The following is a 16,872-nucleotide window of genomic DNA, read 5'->3' on the forward strand; positions in this document are numbered from 1 at the left end:
CCTGGATAATTTTTGGTGGTACTAATCACTCAGGAGTTTTGTTTTTATATTTTAAATTGCTGGTTCCTTTCTTGTTTTTTAGGTTGCCATGTAACTGAGGTGTTATACTTTATTTAGGAAATTACTCCTTGAGATCACTGCATAATTAAGTAATTATAAGAATTCAACCAATTCTTTTTATCTTTACTGTTAAATAATTCCTTTTATAATGTCTCATATCAAAATTTCATATTCAGGATAATAATGAGACACTTGATGTGACTACTTCATCAGAGCATCTAGAAACATTGAAAGGTTAGCTTTTATATAATGAGAACACTTAGGATGAGTATTCCCAGAATAGATTTTAGAAATTTGGGGGGACACACACAGAGACACACAAAAGCTGAGTGTTTTGGCCATTACTATAAGCCCTTGTAATCACAGAAAAAAAACCTTTATATATTAAGTCAACTGATTTTTATTTCCACATTCAGTATATTTTGGACATTCATTGAAATTATACCTTTAAAAGTTATTTCCTTTAACAACGTTGTATCTTTATTGGATTATTAAAATAGTAATTGTTGCAGACAGTTATTCAGGATTAAGCTATTTTAGTACTTGTAGGCCGTTGGTTGTCGAGGAAGGATCTACAAATCCTGGTATTTCCCAGTCTTTCCCGTGTCATTAGCTGATTTTATGATAAAAGGGACTTCTTTTTTCCTAATCAAATTCTTACTCTGACCTGTTATTTAATGTGGTTGTTTGGAAAATATGAAAGGAATTCAAACTATATAAGTGGTGGATGTTTGTGATTTCTTATTCAGGATGAGTTCTTTTTAACAAAGTGGGTATACGTATAGAGGGAATTGGAGGAAGTGGCAGCTTTCTTAGTTCGGGGTCATTGTGGCAGTGGCTAATATATGTGGAGATGGCAATGGCTCTAAGAGAGCCGCCTTCCCAAGACTGTCATGGCTATAGAAGGAGACTGTCTTACTTTTTAATGAATCATTTGTGCTCTAAATTTTTTTTTTATTCAAAATAATTTCATACTTACAGAAAAGCTGCAAATAAAGTACAAAGAATTCTTATATATCCTTAACCTAGATTAGTCAAATGTTTATAACATTTTACCATGGTTTTCTCTCCATATATACATACATAGTATCTTTTTCTGAGTCACTGGAGAGTAAATTGCTGAAATGATGTCCCTTTATAATACTTCAGGGTGTGTATCCTAAAATCAAGATCATTCCCTTATTCGTTATCATGATCAGAAAATGCAGTTTAACAAATAATTTAACAAATATTTGCTTACATGGAGCAATGGTGAAATGAAAGTATAGGTTTGCAAAACTATTTTAGGTTCTTAAGGGAATAACAGTATATTCAATAGATAATAAGTTAATACAGAAAATTATCCTATTTTTAGAATAAGATGTGTAACAAGATTTATACAAGACACACACAAAGGCATGAAGGAAACATGAAGGAAAAGCAAAAAGTAATTTCATATTAGGGAATTGGAAATACCTCTTGACTGGTGCAGAGTCATCCCAGGAGACATATAAAAGTGACTTGCCAAAGGACGGTGGGACAGATTCCCATCCCAGAATTCGTCCTCCATCTTTTTAAAAATTATATTTTTATTGTTTTTTAGAGAGAAAAACATGGATGTGAGAGTAACACCCACAACCCAGGCATGTGTCCTGACTGGAAATCAAACTGGCAACCTTTTGGTACATGGGACGATGTTCAGCCTACTGAGCCACATGGGCCAGGGGCTTTCTCCATCTTATTCCTGCCCCAGCAGTGAAAGTTCTGAGGATGAATGCATTATTGCAGTAACTCAGTACTATAATATCAGGATGTATAAAATAGGCTCTATTTCTACAAAAGTTGATATAGTACTATTTTTACTTTTAATTAACTGATTTTAACCCTAACATTGAGCTAATAAGAAATAGATTTCCTTTCCTAAGTACTTGTCTTTAGGTTGTTTTTCAAGTAATACCTTCTTGATTATGAAAGACAAGAAGTAATGGAGTTGATTAGCTGTAATTACTTTAAAGGAATGGAAGGAATGTTTTTAAAAACTCAGTTAAACCACTGTCAATCTAGAGTTTAAGGGATAGTCACTTTTTATTTCTAGCATTTGTATCTTAAATTTTATGTGGGTAAAACTATTCTTGCATTCACTATAATTCTGAATTAGAAAAGACTAAAAGGTGCTCTGGTATGTAATTTTCAGACTTTGCCAGTTTAGATAAGGAGTGAAATAGACCAACAAAAGGTTGTAGCAAAATTTTGATAATCCACTTACTGAAAATTGCTTATGATTAGTTGGGTTCTTTAATATTAACATTTTATAAATTGTTTTAGAATAAGGTTAGAATTCCAACCTTGTTTGTGTGGGAAATTATAAAACTGTTTCATGGGTCACTATTTCTTAAGCAAATATTTTAAAACTTTGTTTTAAATTTATTTAAACTAAAATTAAATTTTAGTTTGGGGAGCTTGTGGGGGTTTTTTAAGTTCACATACATGTCTAGACAGTATTTTACAATGTTAATATGTGCTCCTATGGCAAGGGATTTCCATAATGGAAGTATAGACTCTATTTAATAACACATTTTTTTCTTTTGCAAGCTGTTACTTCTTGTTTTCTGGTTAAAAAGTAAAATAGGATTTTAAATCTCTCTAATGATATCTGGTTTCCTAAGTGCTTTTCTTTTTAGAAATGAATGCATTTGGATAATAACATCCTAAGGGCTGCAATTTACTTAGAAATTATAGGAATTTACTTACAAAACACATTTTCTCATATGATTTTTTAATTCTTTAACCTTGCTGCTTATGCCATTGGTTAATATATACAAAATTCATTTTTCTGAAGTTTTCAATGCTAAGGTTTAGAGTTAGAGAGTCTGTGGAGCTCTCATGTTGAGACTGTACTTAGGAAGAGCACAGTATGTTTTGAGCAGGCCAAAGCCATACCCACATTCCGTTTTTTAATTTTTTTAATTTATTTTTATTGTTGAAAGTATTACAGATATCCCCCTTTTTCCCCCCCCATTGATCCCCTTCACCCTGCATCCGCCCCCACCCTCAGGCCTTCATCACACTATTGTCTGTGTCCACGGGTACTGTATATATGCATGTAAGTTCTTTGATTAATCTCTTCCCACCCACTTCCCCACCCCTGCCTTCCTACTGAGATTCATCAGTCTGTTCCATCCTTCTATGTCTCTGGATATATTTTGTTCCTCAGTTTAGTTTGTTTATTAGAGTCTACATATGAGTGAGATCATGTAAAACTGAATCAGGAAGACTCAGAAAACCTGAATAGGCTAATAACAATGGATGAAATTAAAGCAGCAATAAAAAAACTCAGCAAACAAAAGCCCTGGTCTGGACGGCTTCATGGGGAGCTTTCTAATTCTTTTAATCTGTAGGATTAGATAGTTTACTAAAAATTTTTCTTACTTTTTGAGGTAGGCCTGTAGTGCTATGAACATCCCTCTTAGGACTGCTTTCACTGTGTCCCACAGATTTTGGGTTGTTGTGTGTTCATTTTCATTTGTTTCCAGGAAGATTTTGATTTCTTTCTTGATTTTACTGGTGGCCCATTCATTGTTTAAATAACATGCTATTTAGCCTCCATGTGTTTGAATGTTTTTGAATGTTTTTACTATTGTTGATTTCTCATTTCATGCCATGGTGATCTGAGATGCTTAACGTGATTTCAGTCTTCTTGAACTTGTAGAGACTTTTTTTGTGTCCTACATTGGTCTTTCTTTGAGAATGACCCAGGTGCACTTGAGAGGAATGTATATTCTGTAGCTTTAGGGTGAAATGTTCTTTAAGTATCAATTAAATCCATCTGATCTAGTGTGCCATTTAGAGCCACTGTTTCTGTGTTGACATTTTGTCTGGAAGATCTATCCAGTGAAGTCAGTGGGGTGTTAAAGTCTACGACTATGACTGTATTGTAGTTGATCTCTCCCTTAAAGTCTTTAAGGTTATTATTGATAGGTCCTTGTCTATTGCCATTTTAATTCTTTATGCCTATGCTTCTCTCTGTTTTTTCTTATTATTACAGCAGTCCCTTTAACATTTCTTGTAGTGCTTCTATTTCTACTTCTAATTACAGCAGTCCCTGTAACATTTCCTGCAATGCTGGTTTGGTGTGATGAACTCCTTTAACCTTTTTTTTGTCTGGGACGCTCTTTATTTTACCATCTATCTTGAATGATAGCCTTACTGGATAGAGTATTCTTGGTTTCAGATCCTTGTTTTGCATTACCTTGAATACTTCATGCCATTCCCTTCTAGCCTGTAGAGTTTCTGATGAGAAGTCAACTGACAGCCTTATGGGAGCTCCTTTGTAGGTAACAGATTGCTTTTCTCTTGCTGCCTTTAAGATTCTCTTTTTGTCTTGAGTTTTAACCATTTTAGTTACGATGAATCTGGATGTGGGCCTCTTTGGATTCTTCTTGCTTGGGACTCTCTGTGCCTCCTGAACTTGTGTGACTTTTTCCTTGACTAAGGGAAGTTTTCTGCCATTATTTCTTCAAACAGGTTCTCTAACCCTTGCTTGCTTTCTACCTCTTCTGGCATTCCTATAATGCGAATATTGTTACGTTTCGTGTTGTCCCACAGCTCCCTTAAACTGTCCTGTTTTTTCATTATTTTTTTTGTTTTTGCATCTCTGATTTTTTTTTCTACCCTGTCTTCTAATTTGCTGATCTGATCCTCAGCTTCCTCTAATCTGCTGTTTATTCCTTCCAATGTATTCTTTATTTCTTCTATGTCATTCTTCATTTCTGACTGCTCATTTTTCATAGTTTCATATATTTTTTTGTGCTGTGGAGCATCCTTACAATCAGTATTCTGAACTCTGTATCTGATAGATTGCTTGTCTCCATTTCATTTAGCTCTTTTTCTAGAGACTTCTCTTGTTCTTTTGTTTAGGGCTTGTTTTTTTTGTCTCGCCATTTTTGCTACCAATTTGGGTTTGTTTCTGTGTATTTGGTAGGCCTGCTAGGACTCTCAGTCTTTATGAAAGGTCTCTGGTGCCAGCCAATGTCAGATGCTGTTTGTGACTGGCCTGAGTACCCTGTTTGTAGCTATCAACAACCCATGGCTTGAGGTCCCCTCCGTTGGGGCTGGGTGTATTTGGACAAGACTAAAATGCATGACAAAGTCTGCTTTTCTAAGGCCTAGATCCAGAAGCAGATAAGGCAAAGACCTAAAGCTCTCTGAGGTCTGCTTCTACCTGCAGGCTGATTAATCTGATTCTCTTAATGAGCCTCAGGCTATAAAAACTCCTCTGGGTAGGGCTAGAGATTTTCTAGCAGGGTGGGGTAGTTGCTTCCTCCTCAGGCAAAAGCTGCTTGGAAGATAAATGTCTTCCTGTGAAAGATGTCCTCTGCAGTTTGACTTGGCAGTGGAATCCAGAGGAGTACTCTCTGAGTTCTATCTCCAGAGCCCACAACCCTAGATTCTCCTCACACAGCTCCAGTCCACACTGCCCACCCTCTGCTGGAGCCCAAGGTGTGTGGCTGTCCACAAAACTTTTTGTGTTGGCTCTTTAAGAGGGTGCCTGCATTTCCAGCCATCTCTCCCTGGCAGACAGAAACCCCACTGCTTTTCACAGCCAGTTACACGGGCACCTTTCTCAGTTCTGGTGCTCTTGGCTAGGGATTTCAGTGTGAGGTTTAGGTCCCAGAGTCCAGTGGGAACCCCCCACAGCTGAGATCTCCCTCCGGATATTCAGCTTCTGCCCTTGGGAGCCCAGCCAGCCCTCTTGCGCCTCTGCACGTCCTACCAGTCTCTGTGCAGTCTCCACTTTTCCTCCTCGGTGATGAGGGTGCTCTCCAGCTCGGCTTCAGTTGCAGTTGATTATTCAGGATGGTTTTTTTATATTTTAGTTGTAATTCCCATTTGGTCCTGGGTGAGTGTCAGTGTACCTTCCACTCAGTCTGCTGCCATCTTTAATCTCATATCCACATTCTTCAATCTCCTTTTTTAAGCCAATATCGTAGTTTCTAAGCTATTTTTATAATTTTTAATGGCTCTTGAGGACATTTTCCTGCTACTTTGTGTCCTCTTCATGACTGACTGTGAAATTCATAGATGTTTGGTCTGCAAAAGTTAAAAAACATAATATGGAACACTGATATTGGGAAAACTCTATGAAATTTTGATCTCCAACAGTATACTGATCTTACATTTTGTACTTTATTATAAAAGACTTGTAAATATATATATAATAGTTCCTTGCAATCCTCTTTTCAAATGGGGCCGTTCCCTAGGCATAGTTAAATAACCCAAAATAACATTATCTCCAAATCTTAATGTAGTCTATGTTTTATTACAATGCCCAGTATTCATTGAATTGATATACCATGACTATTTAATCATCTCCCTTTTTTGGATATTTAAACTCTTTCTATTAAAAAAAATTAATGTACATTTTATATACATATTTTGTCTTTTTATATTCATAATAAAACACATTTTTTTGTTATATTTTATTTAATCCTCACCTGGGGATATGTTTTTACTGATTTTATAGAGGAAGGGGGAGAGAGTGAGAGAGAAATATCTGTGAGTAACATCGATAGATTGCCTCCCACACGTGCCCCAACCTAGGATGGAACCCCAAACCTAGGCACGTTTCCTGACCAGGAATCGAACCTACAACCATTTGGTGTGTGGGACTACACCAACTGAGCCACCTGGTCAGGGGCATTTTTTGGTTATATTTTAAATTAGTTTCTTAATTTCTAGTTTAGAAATGAAATTACTCGATCAGAAAACATGATTATTGTGTTTGAAGGATTTGTAAGTGCTATTACCTTTATATGTGTGTTCCACTCTTACAGAAACTTAAGACCGAATAGTTACATTCTAGATTATGATATAAAAAATTTAGAATTAAATGAAAGTTTCCATTGTTTTGTGATACATTTATGAGGGGGAGGTGGCAAAATTGTGTAATGGGAAAACCTAAGGTGTCCATTTCATGTAATGAGTTAGCTCTCTCCTATGCATCTAAAAGGTTACTGCACTGTAATTAGTAATCATATAGCTTGCTTTCGAGTTTGACTTAATACCTATACTAAAGTGATTAATTGCTATACAGAAGCCAGCCTTTACTAATACTACTACTTAATTGCTTGAGTGTTCACTTTATTGGAAAACAGTTTCTTACAGGGAGTAAGAATATAGGATTTGAACTCACAAATTATCTGCATTGGAATTTCAACTCTGCCACTTAGTTCTGTGCTATTGGGCAAATTATTTATTCTCTTTAACCTTGAGTTTCTCAAGCATAAAATGAGGATATAATAGTAACAAAAATTAAATGGAGTTATATTTGAAAGTGTCTAGCACATTTCCTAACACATTTTAAGCATCAGTTAATGTTAGCTTTCAATAATTATTTTTAGTATAGCTATTGTATAGTTATTTATTACTGCATAAGAAATTGTTTTTAAAGTAGTGACTTAAAATAACTATTATCTCCTTTTTTCTGTGGGTCAGGAATTTAGGAGCAGCTTAGCTGGGTGGTTCTGGTTCAGTGTCTCTCATGGGATTGCAGTCAATATGTCAGCAGGGGCTGAGTGTTATTTTGAACCTAATGGCTGTAAATTTTTCATGTTGCAGACTATGTCTTCAGCAGTGGTACAGTTATATGCAGCAGATCGGAATTGTATGTGGTCAAAGAAGTGCAGTGGTGTTGCTTGTCTTGTTAAAGACAATCCACAGAGATCTTATTTTTTAAGAATATTTGATATCAAGGTGAGTTTTGTTTTGCTTCTTCTTTAAACTGTAGGTAATTAGGTTTTCTGCCTCAGTTATAATTTAGTATAGGTTTGTTTATCCCATATATAATATTTAAATTATACTTAAATTAATATTACAAGGGTGAAACATGGTTTTAGATATTGAAGCTTGGAAATTGAGACCAAATGGGAACATGTCCTAAGCCAGAACTTGAACAGCTCCCTATCTTATTTTTCTGCTGTCTTTGTTTGTTCATTTTATGCCTTTGGGTCTTAGGCTTTCCCCACATTCTCTTCTTTTCTGATGATACTCTTTTATGCCATACTGTCTATTATAGACTAGCATATATAGTCCTTTCAGGGAACTACAAAAGTATATTTTAGTTTGGTATGTACTGTCATGTACTTCAGCCCAGGTTAAAAAAATTATACAATATCTATAATAATGTATTTGCGCCTGGCCAAAGTGGCTCAGTTGGTTGAGCGTTGTCTTCTGCACCGAAAGGTTGCCAGTTCAGTTCCCGGTCAGGGCACATACCCAGGTTGTAGATTTGATCCTCAGTCTGCACACATCCAGAAAGCAAGCGATCGACCTTTCTTTCTCCCTCCCTCCCTCCCTCCCTCCCTCTCTCTCTCTCTCTCTCTCTCTCTCTCTCTCTCTCCCTCTCTCCCTTTCCCTCTCCCTTCCCCCCCCACCGTCTCCCCTCTCCCTCTCTTTCACTCACCCTTCCTCTCTCTAAACCTGTCCTTGGGTGAGGATTAATAATAATAATAATGTATTTGCCACCCATTTTTCCTTATGTTCCTTCTCAACATAGGTATGTTCACATTTTTACAGCTTTGTATCCCTCACTCTGAAACATAAATTCATGTTGTCCTAGATTGGATGGCTTTTGTCAGATATTTGTCCATTATAGTTATTATAAAAGTAACTCTCTTTTTGCTTAGATGAAGTCTCTCTTTATCTTTTAAAACCTTTTTCATAGGTAAGCCTCTTTAGTATTTGTATGTGGCAATAAGTATAATGGAATTATAATCACAAAAAACTAAAATTGACTTTGAACTCTTGGATGATGCTTATGGTCAGATAAATTGTAGTCAAACTGTTTTACTTCTCTAGGCCTCAGTTTATTTGTAAAATGGGATAACCAACTGGGTCTGTTGCAAAGTATTTCCCAGAGATTAAATGAGATTTAAGTTACTGCACTTTGTTTTTTGGGGGGGTATTTTTAAAACAGCCAAATATTGCCAAGTGAAGTATTTCTTTTTTTGCTTGTTTATTGATTGGCTGATTGATTTTAGGGAGGGAGGGAGGGGGGGAGAGAGAGAAAGAGAGGGAGAGAGAGAGAGCAATATTGATACGTTGTTCTATTTATTTATGCACTCATTGGTTCATTCTTGTATGTGCCCTGACTGGGAATCAAAGCGTCAACCTTCTCATATCTGGACGATCTCTAACCAACTGAGCTACCTGGACAGGGCACTGCACCTTGTAAATTAGTGCTTCTTAACATCCGTATCCCTATACCCTAAGATAGCTGAGAGATGTGGCATACTCCTGTTATTCACAGTGGCTTACTATAGCAGTGATTCTGGGAGGTGGGGGAACACACACATAGTTTGAAAGAAATCTCTAAGTCCTTTGACATACAGAGTTGGGCAAAAGTAGGTTTACAGTTGTTCATTTGGAAAATAATACAATAAATAACAATACACTTATAAACTTGGTTTCAAATACTCACAACTGTAAACCTACTTTTGCTCCACTCTGTATTTCTTATCACCAGTGAGAAGCATTGTTTAGAAATGGAATGCACATACAACTCCACTGAGAAGAAAGGAATTCCTTTATAATGGTTGTAATGCATGTATAGTATGTTGTAAATATTTTTAAATTGTGGTAGGTATAACCTGCATTTCAGAATTGGGCAATGATTATATTTCCCTAACCACTTATTTTTAATTGTACATAACCATTGCTGAATACTTTTAATTAGCTACCTTTGGTATTAAGGTTAATTATATTTCTTCTTATAGTAGGGCCATAGATATGACAATTATCCATGGCTCTCTTAAGCATAGTTTAACCATGGTGCACTCTAATCATTGGTTTCCTGCACATGATTGATACTACTTATACCAATGTTTAATTAGGAGGCTACTCTGCAAAAGTTAGGAATTCAAAGATTGTTAATGAGCAGTACAGAGAACCCTCCCAGCATCCATAGAATTGAGATAAAGAACATTAAGTCTTCCTATAATATCTGATAGCATATAGTCTATAAATATTGCTGATGAAATTATGCGTTGATTATCAGTGCATCTACTCCTATCTAACATTGATCTAGTAACTGTTCTAGTTATGTAATTGAACAAGTATAACTGTATTTGGGAATGCTTGGTTAACGAGGTTATATCTTAGCATACTGAATTAAACTCACTTGGCATGTACTTTTTATGAGAGAAACATTATCCAGTGTTTACTGTTTTGTTATTAAGAAATTACTGATTAAATTATATGATGTGTTACTTATGTATTATATATGTCGTATGTGTATATGTAAAAGCTGTTGTTAATATAAATAATTCCCTTAATACTAGTCATCTTCCTTGTTTTCTCCCTAGAGATTGTCTTCTTGGTAGCTCTGTAACTTTTACTTTTTTCTAGGATGGGAAACTATTGTGGGAACAAGAACTATACAATAACTTTGTATATAATAGTCCTAGAGGATATTTTCATACCTTTGCTGGAGATGTAAGTTGTATTTTTCTTTATTGCCCTGTTTAATGTAATTCCTTTTACATTTGTCTGTGGAAAGCATTTATGAGCTTTTTGTATAAACATTGCATAGAAAAAGAATTCTTTCACTTTTAAAAACTTCATAGAGCTAAAGCAGAAGAAATGGCTATGATTTTATGGGCAAAAATAGAAAGTTTTAGGGAACAGTAAGTGTAATTTGCCGCGTGGAAGGACGTTGGGTTTATTTTACCCTCCCTGTCTGTGTGGGCAGGTAGTTTAATCCATGTGACTTTGGGCAAATAGATTAGCTGCTTGGGGCGTTAGTTCTCTTACGCATAAAATCAAAGTCTTCATTGTTCACTAATCCATGGTAATTTTTAAATATTGAATATTCTGTTGCCATTTAAATTATTTTCTGAAAGAATAGTTTATGACCTAGAAGAGTGCTAAAATACAGTAGAAGGGGGAGGGTGGTGGCAATTTAAAAATTGATTGCACATACTTAGGGAAATATTAGAAGGAGTTTTATACCATATGCTCACAGGGGTTAACTGAGTAACTGGATTATAGGTGAGTTCAATTTTCTTTGTTTTTTGTATTTTGTAAATTTTCGTTAATGAAAAAAAGGAGGTTTGAATTAGATGATATATTTATGTTTCCTGACAGTACTTTTTTAGCTATGATTTTTTATATTTCTCTTGATAGGATATATCTATATATTTAAAAGTACATTAATTGCCATTAATAATAATTAATGTCAGTATGTTTCCATATTTTTAGTAATTTGCCTGAATTAAGGCTATAATTTAAATAATGCTTATTATTAAGCTGTAAAATAAAAACATAAACTAGTAAAGATAGTTGACCTGCATTTTATCAACTTTAATAATGTGCCTTTTCTAATCTAAATTATGTTCAGAGTTCTATTGAAGGATCAAATTCAATTTGCTACTTTGTTTTTTGTTGAATATATTGAATTTAATATTTGAGTACCTACTGTGATAGGTAACTTTTCTAATAATAGTCTTTTATTTTACCTTTTTATTTTTTGCCTTCTTAAGTTACTCAGGTCATAAAATGAGTTCTTATCTGCTAATAAAGTCAAACTTTCCTTCTTCAGAAATGTACTTCTACTGATTATCACCTTTTTTGTTATATAAAACTAAATTCATGTTTTTTGTTGTTTACTTTTTGATGAAAATGCTTTAGACTTGTCAAGTTGCTCTTAACTTTGCCAATGAAGAAGAAGCAAAAAAATTTCGAAAAGCAGTTACAGACTTGTTGGGCCGACGACAAAGGAAATCTGGTAAACTTTTTTTTTTTAATTCCTGTAAACAGGAGCTGGCAGACTATGGCTTACAGAACAAATCTGGCCCACTGCCTGTTTTGTAAATAAAGTTTTTTTGAAACACAGCTATACTCGTTGGGTTACATATCATCTATGATTTTTTTGCCACAACACATAGACCAAATAGCATAGACCAAATGGCACACAGAAAAACTAAAATATTTACTACCTTGCCCTTTACCCTCCCCCCAAAATTACTAATTCTTAAATGATACCTAAATTTGCATTTTTATGGCACTGTTTGTAACTTACATTTTAAAAAGTATTTCATACTTGGTGAACAAATACTTCAGGCAAGTTTTGAAGCAAATAAGCAAAGTTGTAAACAAGATCTTTTAACATTGCCTTGTCTCTATTTTGTCACTAATGTAAATAATGAAACCATAAGGAACTTAGCTTAATGCATAAGACTCTAATACATATAAAACAATTAGAAGATGATGCATTGCACTACAGAGCTTTACATTCATTGATATAGAACTATTTGACAGCAGTGTGCCAGGCCTTTCTGTTGTAAAGTAGGAGAAGGGTGATTAAGAAAGGTGAACCTCTTCAGAATCATCTTAAGCAGATCAATTGTAGGAGAAATAACACATGGAGCTGAGATGAGCAAATAGATCCCTTTAAAACTAGCCATTCCCTTATACTTCTTGAAAGGTCTTTCTTTACACCCAGGGGTACATGTTACCCCAGTTTGAAGATCACTGTATTCAAGATTGTATTTTACTAATAAGAGGAAATAAGCCATAAAAAATGGTAGAAACTGAATCTGGAAAACAGGAATGTAAAAGTATATATTTCAGTTTTTACATCTTTATTCTTTTAATGGGTTTCCAAGTAGAAGATGAGGTAAAAATGAAAATAAATGAACTAGGTTGTTGCCTCACTTATATTCCTCTTGTAATGAGTGAATAGGAGAATTATTAGAGGCCTATTATTTTTGTGACTTCTTTTGGGGGCTAAGGCATTTACCACTTGATTCCGTGTTAGGAAAGGATTTAATGCTATGGAATTATTTGTGGTTCAGTGCATATTTCAGTGAAAAGCTGTGGTGATAGGCCAGGGGCTCCCTGAGACTTCTTTTAGTCAGAATATGTGACATTTTCAATATGCAAAAGAGTAAAAAATACTTCTTAAAATATATAATAGTGACTTTGAAATTGATAGTTCACTTACTCTTTTATCTGGTACAAGAATTCTGTTTTATATAGTCCTGAGCTTTTAGACATAGTGTTTCAAAAGGAGAAAGATCACAGTATTAGGGAGGCAGCTGATTCATCATTCAGTAGCTAGCTCTTCATGCTAACTCAAATTCCAACCTCACCTCTCTTTAACTTACATGTATGGGGTTCAACTTTTGGAGCAACAAAGAATTAGTCTATTTTATTTTCCTCCCAGTAGCCATGTATGTAATTTTGGAAGTTATCTATTATGTACTTCTTGAATCTAAGCAGTTCTATTTTCTTATTTCTCACATGATGTAGTTTACAGACTCATCATCCTGATTACATTGTGCTCTGAATCTACTTTTGTGTCTTCTTCAAATGGTCCAGATTTGAAGAAATGGTCCAGCTTCAAATATGATGACCAGATTTGAACACCATACTCCAAAAGTAGTCTGGCTAGTAGTCTGGCTAGTAATACTAAAATGACTCTTGATTTGATGAAGCACTCTTCTGCTAATGTTTCTAGCAGATAACTCACAGCATTCGCTCCCATTCTTTGTTCAACCAAACTCTCCCTTTTTTGTTCTCACATGAATGCCTCTTAAATCAGGAGAGTGTCATGTATCTAAGTAGATGCTTTTTAGAACTTACATTCTCAACTTCATATTTATCTCAATATATTTCCATATCCGTGTCATCACCAATTTAAGAAGTATTTTCTCTGGATAAAGAGATAACATCACCTAGGAAATTGGAGATTGACATTCATTGACGTCGATAGGGCTAAATTACAACTGTTTCAGAGAGTTACTTCATCACACCACCAGATGGAGTAATACATTTGTATTTACCATTGCCAGGATTCTTAATTTTAGTTTATGGCTGTTTATAATCTAATTACTTTATCATGTTCGTGTTTTTCTCTTATAATTTTGGATAATCCTGTATTAGAAAATCTCTGGAAATTACATTTGTTTAAAATTCTTCAACTACTTTCGAATTTTTTAAAGCCAGAATTGTGTCAAACCTGATATGTGAGAGTGTGAATACAAAGGATTGATAGCAGTTCTCTTTGCTTTACTCCTACCTAATTGGCTACAGCTTTTCAATATTTTTTTAGTTTGCTCCATTGCTCAGACATCTCTGGGTATTCTTGTTACCTTTGTGCTCTCATTCAGCCCTGTAGCTTGGAAATTGTCTCTATGCTGATGATTCCCAAAGTTTTATGTCCACTACTGACCTCTCCCTGACCTTCATATTTGTCTACTTTAGTTGGGTTGAAACTTAACATATCTGAGTAGAACACTGGATCTGCGCTCCCCACCCCAGACTTGTTTCTTCTCCTTGCCTAGTCTTTCCCATCTCAGTAAGATGCATCGGCTCCACCTGATCACTCTGGCTCACTGTGGTCCCTCATAAATCCTGTCAGTGAGTCTCATTGGCTCCACATTCAAAAACATGTCCTGGATCTATTTCTCACCACCTCTGCTGCTACCACCTTAATTAAAGCCACCATCATCTGTCATCTGACCACTCTAATGCCCTGACTAATCTCCCTGCTGCCAGTCTATGCCTCCTACTATCTTCCTACATAGTAGCCAAAGTAAACTTTTAAAAGCATAGATTAGATCATGCCACTTGCCATTTTCAAAACCCTAGAAGAGCTTCATATTATACATAGAATATAATCTGTATACCTTAACCATGGCCTGTGGGACCCTACATTATCCAGTCCCTGGCTCTCCTAACTTACCTGTTCCACTCTTCCTTTCTCTCACTCCAGTCCTATCTTCATGATGTTCCTTCTTGCTCTTTCCTCCTTAAGGCCTTGAATATGTTGTTCCCTCTCTCACTTTATTCAGATGTCTGCACAATTGTCATATCCTCAGAAAAACCTTCCTTAACCACCTGTACATCAACGTAGGGATAAGATAGGAGTTTAGGTAAATTAATTTTTTATGTTAATGTTTGTATTGCATCTGTCTAATAATATTCTTTTAACCTATTTTCTAACAGAGAAAAGACGAGACGCCCCTAACGGTAAGCTTTTTAATAATTATTGATCAAATACATCTTAGATTATAGTTTAATCCTTATAGAAACATGTATCATACATTAATAACTAATATTTAATATCTGATCTAATACTATAGTTTATTATGTTCTTATTTTAAAATAACAGATGATAGATGAGGCTTAGAAATGTACTATTTGGCTTTTTGTCTTTTTTCCAGGATGAAGGAATACTTTCTAGAGTGACGATCACTAATCTTATATCTTAATTCTGTATTCACAATTAAGTAAATTTAGAAACTGTACAATCTAGTTTTAATATTTTTCTTAAAGGCACTAAATTTTGCCTAGCATATTTGTTTATTTCTTACTTTAGATTTATCTTTTTGTCTTATTTCAAAATACTTTTCACACTGGTAATATGAAACTAGCTCCTTTCAATGTTTAGAACTACTAATGGCTGCACATAACCCTCCTCAATTTGATAATGAACACTTTGAAGTATTATGGATTCATTTATTTAAAAAAAGTACTGTATACTGAAAGCAATACCAAGATATAAATGACTAAGTCCCAGACCTCTAGGGCAGAAATTCTATTTGGACTCTATAAATCCTCCCTGAAATTGTGTGCTAAATTTTATAAGTGTATATGATCTTTTCTCTGGGGAGAGAGAATCCATGACTTTCATCACATTTAAGTGGTATCCCTGACCCTATGAATTAAATAACTATTGCCCCAGGAGCTTTCATTATAATGGGGAATATAGCTGCTGCTTTTTAAAAGCATCTCATCCTCTCATCAGAATTTAGAATAATTATTCATGGAAACAATATAATATAGAGTTCTTAATATATAACTGTTAATGATTGTTAAGGCCTGTTTCTTTTAAACAGATATATTGCTTTCTGATTTTGTCCTTAAATTTGTTTTCCACTATAAAAACATGACCCAAATATTGTTGTATTAAATTTTGGATTACTTGCCTTACCAGTTTTTATTTTTTTTTAATGTCTGACTACCTTCAGTAGTACTTACCATATGCCAAGCATTGTATACTTTGACTTTCTCTTTTACATGGAAAATTTAATACTAAGTTTATAGGGCTGCTGTGGAGAGTAAATAAAGTACTCAAAGTGGTTAGCATAGTGCTTAATAAATATGAGTTATGATGAAGACAATAACAATGATAATAATAGCAGCTACTATTTACTAATCATTGACAACCTGCCAGGAACTGTCCAGCAACCTTATGAAGTAGCTCCTAATATCCCCATTTTATAGATGAACAAACTGGAGCAGAGATAGGTAACTTGTTCAAAGTCACCTAATTAGTAAGTGGTGGAGCAGGATTCAGACTCGAGATCGAACTCCCAGTGGCCTCTTAGCTACTGTGCTATGTCAAGATGATTTTGAAGGGGAAACGGAGACGTAGAGAGGGTAAGTAACATGCCTCAATTTACACAGCTAGTACATTGCAGAGGCAAAGGAAGAAGCAGCTGAGTCCGAAGTCATTCATCTCTGAGCCTTTAAAGCAGTATTGTAATTCTTTTTCCTTGTTGTGTGCTCAATATTTTAATCTCTTTTTTAGTTTATTAAATTATTTTGCCTTCTGTGAGCATATATCAAGCAGTGGGGAAGGCTTCCTGGTGGTGGCCTCTTTGGAGAAACTAACCTAAGATTTTAAAAGGTAGAAGTTGTACAAATAATAACATAATTAAAGGATATAATTATGGTTTGTAAAAAATATGTAATCTTTTCAATACATATCAATTTCTGAAGAGATACGTGACCCATGAATAGATAGAATTTGTATATTCTTCATTATGT

General features: G+C 34.9%; 1 protein-coding gene across 1 annotated transcript in view; it reads left to right on the forward strand.

The window, feature by feature from the left end:
* Nucleotides 1-16,872, forward strand: part of WASL (WASP like actin nucleation promoting factor) — a 78,587-nt gene that overhangs the window by 30,243 nt on the left and 31,472 nt on the right. Inside the window, exons 2-5 of the mRNA XM_081148011.1 lie at nt 7,657-7,791; nt 10,444-10,530; nt 11,725-11,821; nt 15,046-15,069. Of these exons, the coding sequence (XP_081004137.1) occupies nt 7,657-7,791; nt 10,444-10,530; nt 11,725-11,821; nt 15,046-15,069 (343 nt within the window). The remainder of the gene's footprint in view (nt 1-7,656; nt 7,792-10,443; nt 10,531-11,724; nt 11,822-15,045; nt 15,070-16,872) is intronic.

The sequence above is a fragment of the Miniopterus schreibersii genome (assembly GCF_964146895.1).
Source record: "Miniopterus schreibersii genome assembly, chromosome: 9".
Classification (NCBI taxonomy): domain Eukaryota; kingdom Metazoa; phylum Chordata; class Mammalia; order Chiroptera; family Miniopteridae; genus Miniopterus; species Miniopterus schreibersii.